General features: G+C 37.9%; 1 protein-coding gene across 2 annotated transcripts in view; it reads left to right on the top strand.

The window, feature by feature from the left end:
* Positions 1–25,429, top strand: part of Kibra (WW and C2 domain containing protein kibra) — a 54,514-nt gene that overhangs the window by 5,427 nt on the left and 23,658 nt on the right. The window contains exons 1-3 of one of the 2 annotated variants that reach the window (XM_083094175.1): positions 9,259–9,399; positions 10,330–10,439; positions 13,859–13,953. In XM_083094175.1, the coding sequence (XP_082950301.1) occupies positions 9,368–9,399; positions 10,330–10,439; positions 13,859–13,953 (237 nt within the window). In that variant the 5' untranslated portion in view covers positions 9,259–9,367. Of the gene's footprint in view, positions 1–9,258; positions 9,400–10,329; positions 10,440–13,858; positions 13,954–25,429 lie in introns of those variants that run through there. The other variant, XM_083094173.1, reaches the window with a different exon arrangement.

Raw genomic sequence — 25,429 nt, forward strand, 5'->3', positions numbered from 1 at the left:
CGGTGGGGTGACGCCGCGAAATGTTCGCCCGGCGAAACATATATCTCTTCGTGGTTTACGCGCAACGCGATGGAGCTCGGCAGAGGGGAGAGAGAGAGGGTGTCGCGATAATGCAAACGCCAAGATTCGTAGACGGCGTAAAAATGTCAGGCGCCAATTTTTTATTCCGAGCGTCTGGCAACGTCAACGCGATGCATTTGTAAACAGCGCTTTTTACGCGATTACGAACGGTCGCCTAGTCTTCTCCGAGGAATGCCTGGCAAGGAATACCGCGTGGAAAGGGTCCAGGAGCGAGACTTTCCAATTGCATCGTGTAATCGGAAAGGAGTCGATTAAAATCGAAATCGAAACATGTGCGCGCGAAAAGTCTTTCTCACTTTGTTAAAACAGTGTCTCTCATCTGCATTTATTAAAATGTAACAATGAGCTTATACGACAGTATAAATAAAAGGAAACTAGGATATGTGTATAATTGCAACTAATATTTAATCGCGCATCAGTGTCGAAATAAAAAAAAACCTTGCGACTCGTATGCCTCAAAAGTCTGTATATACGATTCACATATGCGTATACGTAACCGTAACCGATGGTGCATTTACTATTGTGTAAATGCACCATCTTACAGGGCCAACCGGTACATAACATACCTGCAACCGATCTAAAAATAGTCTCTCTCGCTCGCTTTTAGTTTCTTTCACATTATTAGAGTGACGCGCAAAGATATTATAGTCTTTCGTATCGAAAATATAAAATTATCAGAGGTCCCGCTAAATTAAAAGTGGAATATTAAAATTTTATATATAAATTTTACACACATGTATAAAAATAATAATAAACACGTATCATTTAAAATTTCACAATTTTTTTTCTCATAAACGTATCCTTTATTAATGACTAGTCTACCATTTAAATATCTATTCTGCAAGCATTATTTTAGAAACTCTATTCTAATTTTCAATTCATTTGAATAGGTAATCGAGAAACAATAATCTCTACTCAAGCATGCATATAAAAAAAGATGTGCAAATAATTTATTTATGATATACACACAGCGAATGTATATTCATATGTATATTCATATAAGTAGTTTATGGTTTTTCTTTGTCTTTGAAATTTAATAATAGATTTGTTGAATCTCATTATTAATTATGAGCGATCGTGCGTGGACGATTCACAAGTCGAATAATCCGAGGATGAAACGATCGAGAGCGATATGTAGAGTAAATCGGTGCGAGTCTAAAATTCTACCCTTCTTTTCTATTTCGAAAGGAGAGTTTTCGAGAAATCGTGATCGCGCACACCCGGAATTAATTCGGCAGCGCCAGTTGTTCCTGTTTTTATTTACGCACTGTCGAAATGCGAACAACAGCGGCACACAGCCATTCCCTGTATCGCTTTCCGTTCGTCGAAATCTCGAAATTTCGTTCCTCGAAATTTATCCCTTTCTTCTCCCGTTTACTTCTCGCCTCTCTGCGAGTCTTCTTTTCTCAGAGGGAAGGAGCGAGAGAGAGAGAGAGAGATAGCTAGTTGCGTGGCGCGATACGCAGGCACGTACGCACGCGGTCGATTGCGATCGGGTGCGCTGCATCTGCTCGTCGTCTGTGTTTAGAAAGATTTCTCTCTCTCTTGCCCCTCCCCTTCTCCGTCAGCCTACTCGGTATCGGTCGTCCTTCGCATTCCATTTGGTAGCGGATCCCTAGGCGTTTATCGTGTCGTCTATTATTCGTAATTTTATAGCTTTAGATTAATCGGAAGAATAAGCGATACTTTTTTTTTAAGCTTTCTGAATAAAACGAGCAATTTGTATGCACATAAATCGCTTAATTATACATAATTATCATGAACGTTCTACAAACGTTTTAATTTATTTTATATCGATATTTCATCTAAAATTATTATTATTATTATTATTATTATTATTTTTAATATTATTATTATTATTATTATTATTATTAGTAATATTAATATTATTATTATTATTATTATATACGCTTTTTTATAACGATTCGACACGTCGGGTACAATGCCAATCTACGTATTAATCGATGCACATTACTATAATCGTCATCGCACGTACAAAATTTTTGTCGCATTTTTATTAAGGAATTTTTATAGCGCATTTATACATCTTGTTTTTACAACTTATTATTCTCTCTCTTTATTTCTCACTGCGCTAAGCATTGTGTTACGTCTCTCGATAAAACGCACGTAACTCGTGACGTAAATCTAGCTTGTACGAGCTCGGAAGGATTTTGCTGCTAAATATTTTGGGATTATGTATTGGCAGGATTGACCCTCCGGGCGTCAACGCGAACACGTGCGTGCGACTATACGCTTGCGCGTGCGTATGTACGTTACAGTACGTTGGAATTCGAATTTATTATTGCAAGTATTTTATACGTGTTACAAGCATGCATGTGTAAATTCATAATCGTTCATCAGATATTATTATTATTTATTTTTGCTTTCCGATTTATATTACAGGTTCGCGTGCACTTGTGTGCACGCTGCACTAAAAGTTTTATAAAAAGATTTATTTCCACATATTTCTCTTTCGTTCGTTGAAATACTCGAGTCTATTTTATCGCACAATATTTCGCACGTAGCTCAATTTATTTAGCTTGTATAAAATTATCCTGAAAATTATACTAATTTTTTTGTAAACACAATGTTTTTTTACATCTTGCTCTTTTTTGAGAACAAAATACTGGTATTCCTTCGCGGATATCGAAATGGAGGGATGTCACTTATTTATTCGATATATCGTTCGACGTCAAAGCAAAGCACGTGTTTTATGACGCAAACGTGTTCGCAGATTACGCGTTTACATTTCCAATCTACCGTGATATTCGATACGCGCTTAAAGAAATAACTCATTTGTTAGGCATACGCGCTATTTTAGATCGAAGCAACGCATGTTTCGTGACGCAAACATTCGCGAGTTACGCTCAAACGGACGCGAGCGTATACTTTACGTATACACGTGTACTACGTACAACGTGCGTGTACGCGGGACCGGAGTCGTGGCACGAATTGCGGGGCAGGAGTGTTTCCAAATTTGGAAATTCGATACATTCCTGCGCTGTGAGACACGGCCGCATACCGAAGGACGAAGGCAAACGGAAAGGAGATTCCTGCGGAGGCTCCGCAGAGTACCATTATTTTCTTCTCGGAATCTTTACGCCCCGGCATAAACGCCATGGCAAAACCAGTTGTGTCCTCGACGAAACGTCCATTACGCCGTTAAAAGTATTTTAAACTATCATTAGCTGCAATTACAATTTACGTTTTATGCAGCTACGCGCTTTACCGTAAACCACTGTCACCGTATACGCAATTAGCCGATCGAAAAACGACAAACGCGAGATCGCACTTTTGTAGCGCGAGGAATATATCTTGCACGCACGTCCAAGGCTCTCTTAATGAATTCAACCAATTTTCCCTGCAAATTCTTCGCAAAAATGTACAGATTTTAAACTTCGAATATATGAGACGTAAAAGGTTCGATTTTCTATTTAAAAGTGATTCTTAGCGCAACTCATTTGTGCTACATATTTAAATATCGCAGTCACGGGATTATTTACGCAAATTTGTGCTCTCAAGATTTACGAAAACCCCGATATACTATAATCAACTATTTACTGCTCGACCAATTTGGTGCGTAAAACGCGCGTTTCTCGCGCTTCAACCTCGTTCCAGATGCGCAATGGGCATTCCTAGACGATAATCCCTCTCTCTTTCTCTCGCCGCGCGTGTTTCTTCATTACCGGCATAACTCTGCCAGCATCTCGTTTCGCTCGTCTTTTATTTCTCCTTTAAAGTATGATCGACCGATCGATCGATCGATCGATCGCTCTCAGGTGGCCTCGGTGCGCCGCGAGGTAAAAGTGCGAAAACGTGAACGATATCCCGATACGTGAGCGCGTTCGCTAATGTACAACGCGAGCAGTGCCCTTGGGGCAGAGCCAGGTAGCCGAAGAGGCACCCACGCACGCGAGCCGCATGCCCACGCATAAGCGCGCGCGCGGCCCGCTTTATTCAGGGCCATGTTTCACCTTAGCCAACGAGAAGACGCGCCACACCTGTCGAGGCGTGCTCCTGCAAGCCTCTACGGCTCTTTCGGAAAATTTCGCCGGAGAAATTAATTCGGGGACACGATTGTTCAACACGATTGTTTCTTCGAGCTGGGATATCATTTTTTAGCGCAGCTTGTAACATGAAATATCTTTTACAGTATTTTACGCGTATAAAATTTTGACGGTATTATTGTAGTAGTAGTATTGTAGGTGTCGTTTTACGACTAATTCATGTATACGAGATGTCTCAAGCATCTAATAACGAGCCACCTTTCGCTCGATTCTTTCGTCAATTGGAGATAATTTTTTCTTGGAAACATTAAATTTGATACATAAATCCTCCACTTTTCAATGTACATATTTTTATTAATTTATTTTAATTTATTTATTTTAATTAATTTTAATTTACATTATTTTAATTAATTTTCTTATAAAAATTTGTCTCTAAATAGAAGCTAACAAGTAAGTTGAAATTAAATGAAAAATAATTTATTTATCCTAATTGGAATTTATTTATCGAAAAGCTATTAATTTATCGAAAAGCTCTTTATTTTTAATCACTGATGATTTTTAATAAAGGAATTTTTGTTAGGAAAAAGAAAACAATACAGTTAATTAGGAATTTTTGTTAAGAAAAAGAAAACAATACAGTTGATTGAAAAATAGAGATGAAAAATGACTCGGGAGATTTTAAATAATTTATGATCTCTCTTTGTAATGATATTGCCGCAATTTTTATCTTGGAAGCATACAATTCTTGCTCTCTATGGAATCATTTTGTCGTCATTTACGAAGAAGGGCAAAAATATACACTTTCGTGACATCGATGAGCTCGGTTAATGTTCCAAGCACGACGTTAAGTGTCATCTCATATATTCACGCCAAGAGATTACGTCTCGGAGGATCTATGGAATGTATATTCGCGCGAAAACGCTTCGAATTTACGACTCCTTTTTAGCTTAGTCACGCAAGAAATATTCATTTTAGTAATTTTTTTTTATTAAATAGAGCTTTTATTTTTTAAATTTATTATCGCATTTTTACAATTATTCCAGACGCTTTCATTATAAATTTTATACGTGTGTTAAACTTTTTGTAATTGTACTTTATCTGTCGATTGGTATTTAAATATTTATGACAGAGTATTAAAATTTACTATATAATTTTTTTAATCTCTCGTAAACATTAATTTGCCGCAACTTATTAATTTATTTTATTCCGCGTGTACCTTATGACAAATTTTTAAATTCTCTATTGGCATGATTAACAAGAGAGTGATGTCCGAAACTCGTGTCTCGAAAGACAGTAATTTCGATTTCTATTGTTTAACACACAAAACGAGTTTCTACTTTCCATTGCTGTTAGACTTGGACTGGAGTTTGCGACATTCACGAAAAGACTTTGTAGGCGTTCTTTCGTAAACGGTCGAGAGCGACAAGAATATTACTGTAATCTGTCTCGCGAGCCTATTGTTTCCTTCGTATGCAATGCACAGGTATGCACGCGACGGATTGCGATCTAAGAATTTCATGCACGGAAATGCGTCTCATTCTACGAATACTCGTGTTATGAATGTCCCATTCGGATAAGAGAATTATTTGACTACTTGTATCCCGCGTGAGCTTTTTTCTTCATTGAAATCAATATTGATATAATTTAAGAGTAAATTAAAAATAAATATAAATGAATTGAAAGATATTTAATAATAAATAATAAAAAGTTATAAAACGAGAAGAGAAAAAGAAAGAAAAATATAATTTAGTCTACACATGTAAAATTGCTAGTCTTTTTGGAAAGTAATTTTCACGACTATTGTTTATCTTATCATTTTGATATTTTTAAAATATTTTTATTTTCTAGAAATAATTGAAAACTCGTTATATATCGATTTTTCTTGAATGGAGACCATATTGCTTCGGTTATATTTCCATACCTACAACTGTCGGCATGTTAATGAAGCGCAATATGCGTTACGCAAATTTGTAACTTTGTTTCCCTCGTAAACACACGTAAACGCCTCGTGAATGAGTCGATACAATGTTGATCGACAACCGGCTAGTGAATGATCGTGTGCGCCGTTTTTCTAGTCTTATCGGCGTGAACTTGTTATTATTAGTCGTTATCACATCTGTTAGTTGCGAACTGCCAACATTTTGAAGTTAAAATTTTCAATCAGTCAATGTCAATGTTAAATTTGTTTACATTTCCCGACTAGAAATCTTTATTAATTAACATTAATGTTTTAGCAACAGCCAAATACGTAAAAGTATAAAATTGCGCATATTTACAGATTTTATTTTTGATATAAAAATTAATTTTTCTTTATCTTTTTTCACATCTTATTTTATTTTCTTATCTTTGTCTTTTTTGCTCTATTATTTAAATTTAGTTTTTATATTTTTTACTATAATCAATTACTCTTGTATATTTTTTAAATTAATTACTCGATCAAGTTTAATGCTTTATTTTTAATTGCCTAATTGTGTGTTAATTCTAATTTTAATAAGATTAAATATATCAATATTTTATCTCGAGAACAAATACGAAAGATTACCAACGTGGCCAGAAAAATGAGAGGAGATGAGTTGTTTTTGATGAAATTATAGCAACGTGTAACGGTACGCTGCTCGTCCTTGATCTATGTCTGAAGTTTCAATTTAATTACACCGACAACAAGCCGTTTTTCTGCCCCGCTACATCGAGACAACGTTTGCGCATTCGTTGAATATACTCATCGCATAATGTCTCGCTTATTCTACTTTATTAATTGTACGCGACATAAAGCGCTATTGTTGAATCATTGCACTTTTTTATCAACATATCGAGCCCTCTTCAATGAATTCGGAATAATTAATTTTATCACGACGGCTTAATCGCAAAATTACTTGGTCAAAGAATTTCAATAAATTGCGCTGTAAAAAGTGCAAATAAGTATAAGCGCAAATAAAATCGGATCCTTTAATCTTTTGCGACTTTGGGCTTTAATTATCAAGTTAATCGAAATATCGAAATAGGATTTTCGAAACAAGAATTTCGACAAATTGCACATCTTTGCAAACGCCTAAAAATAAAGTCGAGACACGTTTCACGCGATCACACGCAAAGTAATTATATATGCGTGTTGCGCGAAAAAGAATGCTCTTCGGCCTTGAATGATCGTTAGCAACGCGCTACCAGATTTCGCGGTGATTCGCCGTAAAACAAACACATTGTCGGGCTTGCACAATGTCTGTCGCGAATTGGAGCGTCCGTCGTGGATCGCCTAATGACGAGGAGGCTCTCGTCATCGCGCAAATATCCAGCGGGGAATCGACCGAGGTGGGAGAAGAGGGAGAAGATAGGATACGGTTATAAACTTGGATTGGCGTTTTTCTGGGAATTTCTTTTTACCGCACATGTATATTCGCGCGCGATAAAAGAAGAAGAGGGAATGACGCGCCGAGAGACTGTGACGGCTGATATTTGGAATTTTAACGTACGGGAAATTATACGTTCAAATATCTGTTTACCGTCGTTGCGCAATTTTTCCTTGCAACGCGACGAACAATTCAAGCGAAATCGCAATTATCGTTGAAATTTCGATTAAATTCATTTCTTCGAATTCTCTTTCAACGCTGATGATTCAACCTTAATCTTCAATCTCCTTTGTCACGTAATAAAATATACGTTGGAATTATAATTATAATTTTGCGTGTTTGTCTTACACATATTTACTAATTTGGTATCTGTCATTAAAAAAATTCGAAACCCATCGTTTACATAAAAAAAATCTAATTGAAGATGTCGTTGGCATTTTTTTACGATAATCTTTGCCAAAGTAAAAGACTAACTCAATATTAATATCCAGTTTACGTAATTGCGCTTTAAATAGCGATCAATTATTATGTAGCGCGCGCGCTGCACAAAGAAAATAAAAATGAAGAACGTAGCGTAATCGGATGTCGCTCACGCAACTGACAAAGCGGTATGCGAATTCCGCTGGGAGTCGGAATGTTAAACAATATGTCTTGGAGTATCCAGTTTCGATTTCCGTAGACGTGGCATGAAAGCGTGTAATACAGAACGCGTTAATTCTTTCCATACTTTTCTCACTCGAGCAGCTCATCCGACACAATTCGTCATTAATAATCATCGATTAGCGTTTACAAAGAAGATGTTAATTGCAGCGCAAATTTCATCTCTTCATATTTAGTCTTTAATTGAATTAATAGAGATAGAGAAACGTATACACGTGGCAAACAAGCTGAATAAATATTTGACAACTTCAACTGACAAATATTCTCTTTTTTTTATTCTAAAATTTTTTATTCTCTCGGCGAATTACGTTAATCATTTCTTTTACTACGTAATTTTTAACGCTACAAAATGGATACTTTAATTTACAACTCTTATGCAGCCATTTTCTTGCAAATCTGCGAAACCGATAATCACCAAATAATCGGTTGTCGGTTGTCCAATCTTTCATATGGATTTTTTCTTTCTTTCTTTTCTTTTTTTTTTTTTTATTAAAATTGTTATCGCCCTTGGGAATACGACATGTACATGTACGAATGAGTGGGATTGACAGACATGTAATTTTTTTATTCTGTCTTGTGTATAGTGTTTGTATAAAATGTAGTTGAACATGCGAGAATATATTACGCATGAATGTTGCAATTCGAATAAAACTACATCATGAAAATATTGAAATTATCCTGCACGAGAAAAATGTGAAATTTCGCGAATCGTCTGTTTCTCTTTCGTCATCGCTCGCACATAACATTTTTCTGTTGTAATTTTTTTTTGTTCCTTTGAAATTCCAAAAGCATTTTTATATTTGTTAAAAATACTCTTCATTTTTTGACAAAACTGACTTTTTCCGATTTAATCTTTTAATAATCTTTTGTCATTTAATTCTGCATCGATCGATTGAACGTTCAAATTCGCTTTCTTTGCTTCAAAGATTCATATATTATCGAAATATATTTTTAACATAAAATGGAGCAAAATTTCTACTTTTAGGGGAAGGGGAGCGGATTGCGCTTCATTACACGTTTTCATGGACAATTTCCTTAATCCTCTTTCCGTTGCGTGATTCACGGTCTCGGCGTGCCCTTGGCCTTACCGCGATTCTATCCTACTATAACGACAAGAAACAGAGAAAGAGAGAGAGAGAGAGAGAGAGAGAGAGCGCAAAAGAAAAAGGGAGAAGAAGAAGGTCAGGAGCGTACATCGCGACACGAGGGCACCCGGGGAACGGCCCGAGGGGGTAGGCGGAGAAGGGAGAAGGAGAAGGATAAATGAAACGCTGAATGCGTGTGCTACGCGTCGACACGGCTCTACGGTATGCCAAGGTTAAAGCGACATACAAAGTTTAACGAGTCGCGACTGCGACTGCCGATCACGGATCGAAGGAAAGCGCGCGCGTGAAATTCCATATGTCCTAGCCGAACCGACAATGAACGGAAGCGAAAGTGCTCCGTACTTTCGCGTACCGTCCTGTCCCTCGCTCGTTTTCCCGCAAAACTAAACATCGCGCGCGTTAATACGAGTTTTACGGTATTACGCCGATGAATCGCGAATCCCTTTCACATCGACTTGATACGATACCGATAAATAACGATATGTAGTCGCGAATATCGAATACACGAGCGAACGTTTCGATTAAAACATATCTCGCTCGCGCATGTAATCTGTAAGGAATTTTGTGCGTACGTAAAAGAAATAATTGTGTGAAAAAATTTACGGACGAATATACCAAAGATTTTATTTTTCAAAGCATTTTCGTACTGAATCATAATAGTCGTAATGATTTTGATTTTTAGCCTTGGAATAGTATCAGATTTGAAATTTCAAGATTGATTTTAAAATGCAAAAGTGTAATAATAATTAAAAAATTATCATAAATATAAATATAAATTATAAATGAAATAAAAAAATGCATATTATTATTTCCTTATACATAACGCGATATATGCATGCGATGACGCGATTTTAAAATTATTTGGTTAGTAACTTGCGTGCAGCTCAATTATTTGTTTAATACAGATAGTATTCCGATAATAATCAATTTTACATTGACTTATTTTTTTACAATTTAATATCAGATATCTGTTTCTTTATTTTATATTATTAGCCAACTTGTTAATATAAAACGTATATATATGTATATTTCTCTTAAAAGGACAAATGAATTACATAAGATACTGAAAAATCTTTCAATGGAATAAAAGATTGTAATATTTTAATTTTTCTTTTCTTTCTATTGTTATAGGTTTACTAAACCCCAAACGTTCGCGGATTGTATCGGAAACGAACTTCCCCTCGGTTGGGAGGAGGCCTACGATAAACACGTGGGTGCCTACTACATCAATCATGTCAATCGTAAGTTTTTTCTGTTTCTACTCTCTGATTGAGAAAATATGCGCGCCAACTTGACCAGGTAGATTCGTCTTACGATACGAGAAGAGTAATTTTCATTGAAATCTTATATCTGTATTATATCACATATGGGTTTATATACGCGTGCATTTTCTCACTCGATCATCGATAACCTCGATCGAGTTTGTAAAAATATATTTTTAAAATAGAAAGAATATGAAATGTTAAATTTTGTATAATTTTATTTAAAGTTCTTGCTGTTTATGAAATTATTCTTTTTTCATTAATTTTTATTTTAATATTTTATATACACACATATATATATATATATATATATATATATATATATATATATATATTGATTTTTTTAAATTATTACAACGTTAATCTAAAATTCAAACATTATTATACGTATAATCTCTCAAATCATTTATAAAAATATAAGTTATGCAGAAGAACTTCTTTAGCAGAATGCAATTTTTTATAATATATATATATATCCATATCTGTGTTATATAAAAAATAATTCAACACTCACCAGGACAATGCGATATAGCTCAATGCTACTCCAGACTCGGGCTTCCTCCTCCTCTCTTGTGTTTGGCCTTTGCTGTTTCTTCGCAACACTGACATAATATTCACTCGCCAAAACATGATTAATAATAATTGCGATCACGCGCGCACTAATAATTAGAATACGATGATCGTTTTACACACGATTTCCAGTGCGATTAATCGCACACAACTTGTACTGTATCTCATATTGTGATTGGAGAACGCGAAAATCACGGTTATATAAATGAATAAATATACAAATTAAAATATATAAGATAGATATCCACAGAATACAATATTTACGATTATGTCTTTTTAACTCGCGATTGATTTCGATTGAATCAATCACATAAAATATGCGTTTTAACCGATAATACGAATGCTAAGTTTATCAAATGTATGGTTGATAAATATGAAAATTTATAACGAATATAACGTATTTATTAATCGGAATGACACTCGGGTCATCGCATCCGCGATACCTTATTAATAACCGAACAAGCAACTTTATTATGCGAATTAAAATGCAATGATTGCGGAAATTAATTAATCGAATTAATAATTGTACAGTATAATCGCGTTTGTGGTATTTCTAATATTTGCGACATTGCGTTCTGGAATGGAATGTGACAAAAATATGGAACAATTAGCGTTGCTACCTGTATTTGCTCGAATCTCGTCACGCAAATGACAACAAAGATGACCTTGCGTAAATAATAGTACGCGTTATACGCTGCAAAATTCGGCGTCCGTACGAGATATTTACGGACGATAATTACTTCTTTAAATATGCTCGGAGAGACGCAAAGATATCTCGTCTCGCGTGTGAAATTTTTTTCATCAATTTAGAAGCATGCTAATCATTTTCGGATTGAAAACACGCGATAATATACATGTGTCGCAGGATCGAGCGATTAAAAAAGTAACGCAAAGCCGTGTGCACAATACATTTATTGATAATTAATCTGAAATTTAAGCAACGCGAAAAGATTTCGTATTTCCTTCGTAGTGACTTACTTGAAGATACATAATAGTGTGAGATACTCCCACACATGCGTCTACACTTGGGTCTCGAGCATGTGAGAAGCGCGCCTGCGCGTAGCCTATGGCACATGGAGGGAGTACAGGTATTGGTGAAAGTACGTGTGGAATGGTATCTCAGAGTTGTGCAAAAAAAGTCTCTCGTCGGAATTTTTGTTATACAAATATTTCGCAGTGACAACGAATCAAAATACACATGGTATTCGACTCTTGTTTTCGTGACGTATAGCACACTTTTATACAAGTCTTAACCTTGACCCTATCATTCATGCGACGAGATTCGAGCGAACAAGAATCATTATTGCGAGCGATTATCATCTCGCGTAATCGATCAACTCTCGTGATAAACGTAAGAATATCGTAACGATGGATATTGGATAATTTCTAATGAAATTATATCCGTTGTTTGTGTTAATGAAATACGTGTATTGCGCGGAATGTGGAAATGTAATATCGATCGCATATTTTTCTGTTGGTTCGCGTCTTGATTTAATCATTAATCTGTATCGCGTGGTATCTAGATCAAGTCGATATTATTTCCGTGTTTTTCGATTGCTTCAACGAAATGTCGTCATGAATGCAATGCAAATCAGCTCCGGATCGAACAACGTCGCAACGGTTTTAATACAATCGTTATTAATGTATTCATATTTATCAATCGTATGCCACATTAATTCGGCGCTTGTATATTGTTGTTAAATCGCGCGTATTCCGCGAAAATTCCGTTAAAATCTGCCGTGCGAATAAATCGACAAACAATCTAATCTAATCTAATTTTATAATTCTAATCTAATCATGTTCTCCAATATTGCAATCCGCGAATATTTATCTAAATTTTATCTCGTATGTTTATTTGTGATATCACGTGAAATAATATTGCATTAAAATGCGAACATACCTTATACGTTAATCATAGAGGTAATATTATCGCGATGAATAACGCATGATTTGCAAGTGCCGAGCAGATTGTATAAAACCAGAGTAAAAAAGAAAATATAGAATTACACGAACATGTATTATTCATGTAATTCTGCATTTTTTTTTACACGTAGTTTTTCGCGTTCTCTCGTCGCAATTTAAGAAGATCGCGTCGCGTGCGATTAACGCAGGAGTGTCGTGTAAAGTGTCGCGCGATTATCGTATTTTGGTGATTGCGATTAATCGTGTTTTCGCGAGTGAATGTATGATGAAGCGGAAAAGAATGGACGAGAGAGGAGGAAAAGGAGGCCCGCAAAAAGGAGTCGATGGAGCAATCGTAGGGTGAGCGCAATTTATGAATTATTTGTTATTTACTTGTGAAATTTATTACTTTTATTAGTTTTCTCTCTGCAGTAGTAATCTATTTTAAATTATTGTATATTATCGTATATGAAATATTATAGATTTTATTTTAAGTTTTTTTTTTCAAATTCACACTAAAATATTTGTATAAATGAATAGACACATACATGTAAAATACTTTAAAATTCTACGTTTAAAATTTATAATTATTTATATGATTTACGTAAAAGAGAGAAAGAGAAAGAGAGGGATTTTTGTTTATATTTTTTATAAGTTTATACATAAAGAAAATCTTTTTTCGCGATAATTGGACAATTTCTCGTATTAAATATTTTTTTAAAAAGGAATGAAAAATTTGATTGGACATGATTAACTTAAAAAATATTAATTATTTAAGAGTTTTTTTTTGCACTTATTTAATAGAATCAATGAATGAGTATTTTGTTTTGTGAATTTGCTTGTAAGAATGGCATAATCATTGTAGCGATAATTAACGCGACGACAAGGCTTCTTGTTTTAATATGTCGTTTGATTAATGTTCACAGAGACAACGCAATTGGAAGATCCAAGACAGGAATGGCGGGCGATACAGGAGGCCATGCTTCGCGACTATTTGCAGACCGCACAGGACGTACTCGAGGTAAGCTCGGAAACAACCGATCGTAAACATTCATCTCTTTGAGCGGAGCGATCTTTCGCTTAAAATACCATTCGTAAAAGCGGAATTGATCCGTTAATCGCTCCTCTCGTGTCGATGAACCTCGCTTTACCGAGATTAAAACTGAGTGGGAGGGAGGGGGACCGGTAGAATTTCAACGAGGGTCGACGAGGGCGGCAGGAAGTCAGTCCGTGAGAAATCATGTTACTTCCGGTCATTCGGCGTACCCTACGTATACTAGGAGCGTACCAATGTAGATTAACACACGATTAACCACCGTTCGTGTCCCCTTGTATCAACGTCGGGAGATAGCGCATCATGTATGTACGCACTAAAGTTGTTACTCGAAAATTGTGACAGTCGCGTGACTCGCCATTTCATACAATCGTCGCAAAATTTAAATTATTATACGATGGAAAAACGATATATTTGTGATATTTATGATATTTTTAATAATTTGTGGATTCCTTTCTATAAAAAAGCAAAGTTTTTCAATTCCACACGCGCGTAACGATGTATGTACCCGATTGACCGTATTGCGACACTCGTATGACAAATTTCTTCGGTAATACATAATTCAAGGATCGCAGCAGGTAGCTAATTCGAATGTTTGCGAGAGAGGAGGCTTTGGTATTTCGTCGTTGACGCCAGTCTGGACCCGCGCCGGAATGCTCTTACGTCACGCAGCGCGATTGCGTTACGAATTTTTGGTGGAATGTGCGCCAGGTGAGAGGGAGAGAAAGAGAGAAGCGACACCATCTTTAATCCGAGAGCAAACGAAAGATACGATAATAATATTTATCGATGGCGGCGGCAGCGGTGCGAGCTCCGGGCGGGGAGGAATGTCGATGTACGGTATATTTATTTCGGGCGGAATACTACGGTCATGATGTCATCGTCGATTTTCGAGAATTTACTTGTGCGGCTGGGACCGCGCGCGATTCTAGTTTCGAGAGATCCCTCGCCTCGCGTCCAAAAGCCTCTCTCGTCTCGTCTCTCGTCGTTGTCGTCGAGACGTCGACAGCTGCTTTCTCGCCGCGACACGTGAAATTCGTCCAAGACAAGATATATATTTTAACCAATTGCATAGAAATATTCCACGTGTTCTTTCGACGTTTTTAAATTATGTAGCTTGGATTCTTTTCGGAGAGCTTGCGCGTAATATTTCAAGGAAATGTGATATCCATAGTTATAAAATACAGAAAATCTATTTTGAAAGATTTTGTTCTATTTTTGAGACATTTTTTTCAACCGATATATAAAGGAAGGAGGAAAATTTTATACCGTTTAATGTTTTAACATCACTTTTTTTCCTCGTATACCAAGCAAATTTGATGCTGGGCAATCATTCGTAAACTAGACAATTTTTCGCGTTAACGTATGTTGCGTCTACTTTTGGCAAAGAAAATTGCGGGTCTCGGAATTTTTAATAATTTTATCTAAATAAATGATATTGTTTACTTATACATATAATGTAACAATATAATAAAAAATAACAATATAATATAATATAATTTAATAATTTTACCCAAATAAATAATATTGTTTACTTATACATATAACGTAACGATATAATACTTTGCAAATTTAACGACAGTTTTTTAACTTGTACTTTTTAAGATCGAAAGACGATACTCGATAATTTATCGCAACGATTAAGCAATTATTGCGCTTCTAGAAAATTCGTAGTTTGGAGCGCAAACACGCTTATATTTATCGGCGGAAACATGTTTGCGCTGGAAGTAAGATGTACGACGCGCCTTCGTACCTTCGATACGGGGATACATCCTTTTGTATATATTACAAATTAACCATGGTATAACCCTCGCGTGCAATTGTGTGCGTGGGAAATAAGATATCCAAACCCAGATCGTTACCAAGAGATAATGTGTGGGTTCTCACATTCTTAAAATTCTTGAAATATCCCGAGTAACGTTCCCATCAAAGATGTACAAATCTGATAGTCGACCACAATTTTTTTTCTCTTGCATTCTTTTTTTAAAACTCGTACACGTACACTTTCTCTCTTAATTTTACAATATTCTCGAGAAATAATTACGCTCTTTTAACGATGATTGTTTGATTTAAAGGATATTTTTATGAATAATGGAAAATCAATATTATGATAGGATTTTAAAAGTTTCAGAGAAAGAGTATCAATTTATATATTACTGAAATTTATTTGCTCTACTCGTCACATTTTCTGTTCAACTTCAACTCCCATTTTTTGCAAACTTGTATTACTCTATTAACAAATTTCATCGTTCATTCGACAAACATGCCGCAAACTTTTCCACGGGATCGTATTTGCACGCGAGATCGCAACACCATTTCATATCTAAGAGTAGTTTAACGTGCTTGGCACTCGAGGCATTAGAGGAAACTCGCGGTTTCCTTCCTTGGGAGTTTCACGCGTAGGTACGCGTCACACGCACGATGCATGCGTGCGCGTGCGTTCGTGCGTGCGCGCGCGCGCTCGCGAGCGTAACGCGGAGAGCCGGGGCTTGCATTCCGATGCAAATAGCCCTCTCCGCCGCGCGTCTTCGCCTCTCCTCTCGCTCCCTCTCGCTCCTTTCGTCTCCTCTCGCGCGAGTCTCTCCGCGCTCGTCGAGCGGAGAGACGGATAAGCCGCGGGCCAGTAGCGTCTCATCGCGATTCGGTGCCGCGATGTATGCGCTCTGCGAAATCCACCACAAAAATACCCCATTCGATTGCCTTCGAATCTTGCCAACGCGCGTGAAAGTCTACGTACTGTTATTAAGATTATCGTGATTAATATGTATACTCGTTACGTAGCTCGTGTCAAAGATGAATCTCAAACGTTCGAGCCTTTCTCGAACGTAATATCGATTCGACTCGATTTACGTACGTAACATTGAAATATCGCGAAACGCGTAGATTCCAGCTGCGAATCTGCACGTGACAATTTTATGCAGCGTGATAAATCAATGATATCCGAGTCGACGCACAACTTTGTTAAATTTATGATCGGGATGGGGAGTACCATATTTTACGCGACTTTTATATTTAGCAATGTTATATATTTCTTTAATTTATTTAAATATTGTTGACATCTGTGAAAATTTACGACTCGACGCTTAATTTTGAGTGCGAAAAATGATTATGTATATTTTGTATTTCGCGAGATTAATGAAATGGTAGCCCCTGGTAATCCGTTTTGTATGATTGATATTTTTATATCTTTACGATTTGACTCGTCGTCGATGTAAATTATCGCATAAAAGATTCACGTGTCGTATATACAAAGAGACGAAATGAAATGTAATTCAGAGTCTGTATCGCGAACAACGTCTTTGCGATGACTTTCCGTATTCCAACGATGACTAGCCGCGCTCGTGAGAGGATTTGTGACGTAACCTTCAGGAATTTCGAAAGTTTAGATAGCAATTTGCGAAGACGCCACGATTAACCTTGATTGGAGAAGTTTATTTAAAGTTACGCCACTCTATCTACAATCGATTTCTCCATTTTTGAATTATTACCGTCTTGTCGGAATTTATAGTAGCGTAAAAAAATTATTCAAAGAATGCGAAAATTACACGACGTCGAGAATAATTTACGCGATAAACAAAGAGTCTAAACAATGCAAATATTTATTATTTATCGCTTACACGCATAAATCATTCGTATTATTTGAACTTGAAAATTATTTGTTCTCGAAACTAATTGTTTTGCGGAATATAATTAGCATCTTAACATGTAGCGGGATCCGTGTCTACGTTCGATGAATGATTAGCAAAACCCATCCTCGAGTAATGAATAATTACTAAACCATAAATCTCTCTCACGTTCGCGCGCGTTCCGTACGATCGTGGCTGAATCCATAATTTCCTCGGCATTCGCGAGCATTCCAAGACCAAGAAAAGATTAAGAGTCGGGGAAAAAATCGTAGCGTTTAACCTCGCACCGCGATGCTTGCAGTCACGAGAAAAACATGTCAATGTCTTTAGTAATTTTTTCCGATACTCGAGCAAAGTAATTGCGAAGCCAACATTAAGATGACAGAGTGGTCGAGGAAAGAAAATTATTTATGCCTTATTAATGTCGCAATTTTTCTTTTTTATGCCAGAGTAATTGTAATATTCTAAAATTATTCATTCATAGTAAAAACTGTAGAGCGACAAAAATAACACGTGGTGTCTCGCCAATTTTAATATCCAATTGCAATATACTTGTATTGTGTATACGGTGCAATTAATTATATCATTTTTATAGAGAGTAACAATCTCTCTCTCTCTCTCTCTTTCCCCTTTTTCATCATCCGGAAAATATTAATTTAACAGTATATTACAATTACTCTGTTTGATTTTGTTCCTTTAAATAATATCGATACTACTAAGTATTGGAAGTGAAAGTATCGATATTCGGTTAGTATCGCGGTATCGAGAGAGAAAGACTCGAAAGTCGAGACGACCTCGCGATCCAGGAATTCCGTGGATTTCGCGCGTCGCGAAATCTGACATTTTTCGGGCGGAAGTATCTCTCGACTTTGGTCGATTTTGCCGGCAAAGCTCGTAGAAACGCACGGGCTCTATTTTCCGCGCGCCTACCCTGCCCTCCCCCTCTCCCCCTCCATCGCCCGCCTTCTCTCCGCGCGCTACGGGCCCCATCCGGAGGCTCCGCGGCATCTCTCCGCTTCTCTCCCTCGGTCCTCTTTCCTTCCCCCTCCTCTTTCTCTCGTCTCTCCGTGATGCCCCGTCGAGAGGCAGCGAGATGCGAGAGGAATGTTAATTGCCATTTATTTTTGCCCGCTCGGCCCGTATCGCGCTCGTCGGCTCTCTCGCGCGGACAGATACAAAACCGATTATGACACCGCCGGAGGAAACTGCGAATGTCTCGATGCCGTAAATCATACGGTTCGCGGATCTCATTCGAAAGCGCAGGTGCCGGACTTTCTTCGTTCCCTCTCCCCGTTCGTTTCTGCGTTCGGTCGCTTCGTCGCTTCGTTCGTTGGCTCATCCGTCCGTTCGTTCATTCGTCCGTTCGTTGGATCGATCGATCGATCGGGGAATTTCATTCTTTTAACCGGCGTGTACGCGCGGCGCGTACGTTTTTTCCCGCCGCGAGACTCGTTTCCCGCTTGATGTTTCAACTTGCGTCTCCCGCCTCGTCGTCCCGGCCCCGGCCCCGGCTGCCATCGCCTGCCTTCGAACGTGTGTTTCCCAATCTAACTTTTTATTTATGGCAAAACAATTCCGGGAACGCTCAAACAGCTGTGATTGCCAATCGCACGCACAGGCACGAATAGCTGCTTTTTGCGTCTTGCATTATTGTCTCTAAACTTGGAAATTTTCGAATCTTCCAAAGAAGGTACGCGTGTGCGTACGTGTGCACTTTTCTATCGTGGTAAAAGTCTGATTGATACGTGCACGTTATACTTTTCGTTAAACTCGATCTTGTCTCGCGCGATTATTCTGTCGATTCTCGAAACCCTTCCCGATGCGCGCGCGCGACCAGAGAGGGTTGATCGCGAGGGTTTCGGAGGTTGACGGCTACGCGTTTCCTCGTCACTGACCAGGCTCAATGATTCGCTTCTCGAGCGTTCCCGAGACCAACGAGGAAACGGGAAACGCGCGGCGAGACCGTCTGCAAATAGGAACCGGCTCGCTGTTGGTTTCGAAACGCAGCGACAGGCGTCACGTGGTCCATCGAGCTCGAATTTAAACTCGACGATGTCGATTACGATTATCAATCAAGTACGAGCGCATCGAAATAATTACGCGAGATTATCTATTCGCGGGATTAATTAAGCGCGAGATTCAAGAAAATCTGTACATGCGACGAGATATACGAGACACACGTGTGTCTCGTAACGATGCGAATTCAAAGTTTCAAAGTCATTGCGTAGATGTGAATTAAATGCGGTCATTATTTATTTGCATAAATGGAATTGAAAAATTATTCAATATCCGATTAAGAGTAAATTATTTATCTCAACGACGCATTCTCTTCTGGATACCGCTTTTCGAATAAGCAGTCAGGAACGCGAGAAATATATAAATACAGGTTTAAAAATAAACGAGTACTCTTTTAAACATCTTTTTTCGTCGCGACCGTCTCTTTTCAAAACGTATTCTGCTAAGATGAAGATAAAGGATCGTAGACCTTTCCAGGAAACCTTATTTTTATAGAAAATATTCGTCAAACTGGAATAAACGCGCCTACAAATTGGTCATTGAAAGGCCGCGTTTTACGGCACTCGATTTATTCCTTCTCTCATTATTTCGCTATCATCGACCATGCGGGTAACAATGTCGCAACGACGTGATCTCGGCTTCGTAAAATGGGCTCGAAATGGATTCGCGGTATCGTGGTATGCAGAACGAACGAACGAACCAACGGTTGGAATTCGATAAATGTGAAAGCGGAGTCGTTCTTTGCAACTGGATCTGCAGCATGGCGTATGCTACGCTACATTGTGCTCTTCATCTCTTTTTCTCGCGATCTCGCATATCGAAAGCATACTTGGATACATTTATCCTCCGCGTGCCACTTTGATCTCGGCAACATTATAACCGATTAATGCGCGATCGTTTATTATACACTCGGACTCTTATGAAAAAGTGATCTTAACGTCGTACGCATAATAATCGGAATGTATCATCCGCACGAAATATATACATATACGACATATTATTGATGAGACTAATCACTTTGAAATAAAATATTACGACACACATTATTTTATTAATATCATAATGGAAAAAATTTTTAATTTACGTAAGGCTCGATGTAACTTTAGAAATAATGTTTTTTCCTTATTCTTTTTTTTGTGCTTCTTCAAATTTCATTAATATACTTTTATTTCGTTTTAAATGCAAAAGATGCGCGCGCGCGAGACTGAAACAAACTTGCGTTGTTTACGAGCTTCCTGTCAATTTCGCGTTCGTTTCAGATTCGTCGATCGTACATAGGAACGATTGTTGGTTTGAAATAAAAATGGATTGGCCCGATAGCGTCGAGGAGATATATTCTATAGGGTTACGATCATTCGTGCGGCCGCTCGGTGAGCCGGCTTTAAGACGGTGACTTGGCAAGCGGCGAGCAGACAAGCCAGCGAGGGACGGCGAGGCAGGCGAGCAGGCTTGCCACGAGAGATTGGAATGTCTCCCGTCCTCTCGAATCGCCCTCCCTCGGCCCTCCGCCGCCGTTGCTCGCCATAGGCTCTCCTCTCGGCCTCTTCCCCTCGCCGATGGGCCCTGCAGCTTCGCGGTTAGCGGGAGGGGGGGGGGAAGGGGCCAGGGGGAATCGAGCGTAGTACGTGGCGTCGAGCGGGAGGGAGAAAGAGGGCCTTAACGCCGTTCTTTCGAGCCTCGATGCATCACGAAGAAAAGATGCCGATCCCCCTTCTCCTTCCCCCTCTCCCCCCTGCCCCTCGGATTTCTGCTGTCCTTTCGGTCCCCCTCGGACATTTCGCTCCTTCTTCCTCTCTTCTGCCTCGGTCCGAGACGTTCTCCCGGTTCCCCTCTCTTTTCTTTTCTCTCTCTCTTTCTCTCTTTCGCTCCTCTTTCTTTATTTTTCCACTTGTCTCTCTTTCTCTCAGTTTCGCGTAACTCGCACCATGGGACCCTTTTGGCTATAGTGGCTACCGTGTTACGCTCGCGTAGGGCCCCCAGGCGGTCCACAAAGTGACGCACGAAGAGTCACGAGGATTGCCGAGAGCGTACGATCGAGCCGGAACGAGCGGATATATATGCTACCGTTCGTCTCTTCTCTAAACTCATCGAGATGAGACGATGCTCCTCTCGCGCCGCCGGAGATGCCTGTATAATCCTTTATTTCCGCTGTCGAATATTCCGACGTCGGCGTTTGTAAATTCCGTTTCAGCTTTTTTTTCTACGACATAGTATTGCATCTATTTTTAAAGACTAGGAAAGATTAAAACTAGAATCTCTTTATATCGAAAAGATATGGATCTTGAAATAATATTGGAGCGTGAGAGATGTAAACGCAATTTGTTGTTTCAAAATTGTAATCTCTGTTATTTATAAATACTATATATACAGGAAATTGTCACATTTTTCATTTATTTTGCCGTTTGGTCAATTTTAAACTATTCAAATCTAATTTTAAACGATTCAAAATAGCGTCTCTCTCGCCACCAAATATAAATGTAAAATCAAATGCGATTACGCTTTTGAATTTTTAAAAATTACGATATTATTCTTAGGATTTTCGAAATTTTTAAAGTTTCGAAATTGAACGCATCCGCTCGTTTTTTTCTCAAATTTGTTCGAGCCACAGTGTACACCTTTTTGCACGCTCGACTCTTCCACAGGGGCCCTATACAATTATTTTTATCTTTCTCAAGAGGTGAACCTTGAGAATATGCCCCGCGAAATTCCCACATGTCGGAGTGGAAAAAATTTGACTCGTTCATCGGTATCGTGCCATCGGCTAAAGCTCCGTTCTTATCACAATTCCCTCGTTTTTCCGTTGCTCTTTCGTTCTAATCTAACTTGTTCACTTTACTCCTTCGGTTTATTCAACTTTATATCTAATCTAATGTACTCTGTGCAAGTGGATAAAAATTATGTAATAATTATATAATATAACTTAGATATATACGTGCGCGCCAAAGTTTACTTATAAATTTTTATTTCTTTTAGATTCTTTTACTTTAATTTTACAACATTGTCAGATTTTACTCTAATTTATGTAAACGCTATAAAAATGCGCGATATATTTGTAGTATGCGATTGTATTTTTTGCCAGTTACTTAAAAGGAATTTAATATTTTTGCCATCTGCTTGCATAAAAAAGGAGAATCGCTCGACTAAAAGCTTTCTTTTTCGACTTGGCGTTTCGAGATTTTTTTTGTCCCCTCAAGAGCGCCGCGCGCGAAATATCTTGGCCGTTTTGTCATTTCATTTGCAAGAATTTCGATTCGGAATTAACCGCGAAAGACTGGCCACCATGCTTGTGCAGGCCGTTTATGCTGGCGTGGCTTTTCACATTCCTACAGCTCTCCTTCTCCAGGGACAAACAATGTTAACGACCATACGAAGGGATCGGGATTCCATCTCTACCGGGCGATACATAAATAGGCCTACGCTTTTACCCGGAGACCAGATATACGCGTACTCGTGTTATTCTTCCTTTTTGTAAGCGACTATTTTTAGAGATCCGACGGAATTTCACGCTTCTCTCGAGCGTGCTCTTGCTCTCCTCCTCCGTCTTCTCTCTTTTTGCTTTTTCATTTTGCCCTTTCTCTCTTTCTCCGACTCTCTTTGTGACGCGCTTCTGTCTTAACGTCTCTTTACAACACGTCATGCTTTCTCTTTCTCCCCCTCTTTCTCTCTGCAGTTTGGAATTTTGGAACGTCAAGAGCATGGTTTCGTTAAATGTGCGAAAAAAAATTGAGATTTCAATCTTTTTTGCCTTTATCGAGTCAAGTCGGGGAAAAATTTGCAGTAGCGATGAATTTTGATCAATTTAGAGCGTAGTCGTCAAACAAATGGATTTCAATGCGTTTGTAGATAAAATTACGAACCTTTTGGATTCTTTAGTCTTTTCGTGTTTTTTCAAAAATTTCCAAATGTTTAGATATCGGAATCTTTTTCTGCGCATGAAACGTGCACAGAGAAAAATGTATATTGTATTCAAGTAAATATTATTTATTTTAAGTACATCACAAGTTTGCATATCCGCAAATATATCACAAGTTCACCATAAGCGTTAAATTTAATTAATATTCTGAATTTTAGTAAGTGCAGTATTTTAGTCAAGAATATTAAATTAAAACAAAAATTTGCTTACATAGAGTTGGTAAAGTAAGTTTGATTTTTCTTTGATATAACTTTACAATATCCTTGAAATAAGAAAATAAATTCTTCTTTCGGGTACATGATAATGAGATTTTCCAACACTCGTGATGAGTCTATTTTAAGACTATTATCAGGAATATATTCCTTGTTGAAGAAAACTATTACTTAGAAAAAGAAAAATAAACCGAGTAATCGCTTTTCATGGCAATAGAATGATATTCTTCTCTGTGTGCATTCATAATGATTCGTGACAGTTTGCGGTAACATTAGGCAGTAGTAATATAAAATTAACTTATTAAAAAAAGTATAGTAAAGTTCATTAAATTATCGATTTATTTTGAGCAATTTTAAAAAATGAATACAGTATTTTCATTATTATCTCGTTTAAATATCAATTAGTACAGACACGAGCACAGGGCTCGTCGTTTAAAATTGAAAGGTAGACGACCGATGAGTGCATTTTTATGCAAATTTGTGCATTTGAAAAAAAATTGAACAGTGCCGGCTATATGCCGCGACTTTGTATACTGAACTTTCCCAGCGGTTTAACCTCTGGAGAATGACCTTAGATGTATCGCGCCTGCCGCGTGGGCCTTAGAGGCCCGCGCGTGGGGAACGCAGACTAGAGTTCGACGTCCGACGTCAGAGAAATTATATCATTGGCAACGCGAGTAGGATGGATATCCTGACGATGACATTCATTGAGTCGATTTATATCTCGGTGCAATTTGTTGCCAACTGACTTTATCGTGAATTAAGCGCGCTATGCTCTTGAAATTATGCATGATGCGCGTCAGGATATATCATCTAATATTCGCATATCGAGAGAATCGATATCGACATGTATTTTCCGACTCCATTAATAATTGCATTTTTGCACATAATACATATGTGAATTGGGCTGAGGAGCGAACAAAATTGAATCACGAGCAGTCGCTTATCTTATCGAGACAGGAATGTGAAAAGCGCGATTATCGAGACGTTATTGCTCCGCGATAATTAAATAGCCACTAAATATCTCGTATTCCATATTCGTCTACGGCTACTGTTCGTGTCTGTCAATTGCGCCTTTCTGTTATTTTAAAACGACTCTGATAATTGCTGGAATCGCATTCCTTTAAAGTGATTCTTGAAGCAAAGATTATCCCCATTATATCTATAAAGCATTACATATCCGCATTGTCTTTCCAAAGCATATCGTAATACAATTCAGATTAAAATCTGCCATTTATTCGTCGGGCAATGTATCGATACTCGTGGTTAATAAACATAAATAACAGAATAACAAAGTAGTCGCGAGAGAAATATAATCTCTATAAAAATATGTTTAATACTCTCGCTCAATCTCGAGCTCTTTTAGTTTGCTGCGTATTTATACAGGGTTCACGTAGAAAAATGAATCACGATGGACGGAGAGATAAATGATTGTTTCGGTATTCAGAGTATCGTAGTCACTGACACCGATATACATATACTTATATACGTCGATCTGCGACAAGACGTACGTTATCTTTTATCACGACTCTATTTCTGTGCGGCCGTGACGCAGTTATCGCATTAAATTCCCGGTAATATAAGAAGGCTACTGTGCGATGATCTTCGCACTCGACGTGCTCTCAGTCAAAGATAGTCCCCACTGTTTTGACGTTCCGCCGCGTTTTCACGATAAG

This window comes from Camponotus vicinus, unplaced genomic scaffold (assembly GCF_025532165.1).
Source record: "Camponotus vicinus isolate PSW18456_S1 unplaced genomic scaffold, iyCamVici1.0 SCAF_3, whole genome shotgun sequence".
Classification (NCBI taxonomy): Eukaryota; Metazoa; Arthropoda; class Insecta; order Hymenoptera; family Formicidae; genus Camponotus; species Camponotus vicinus.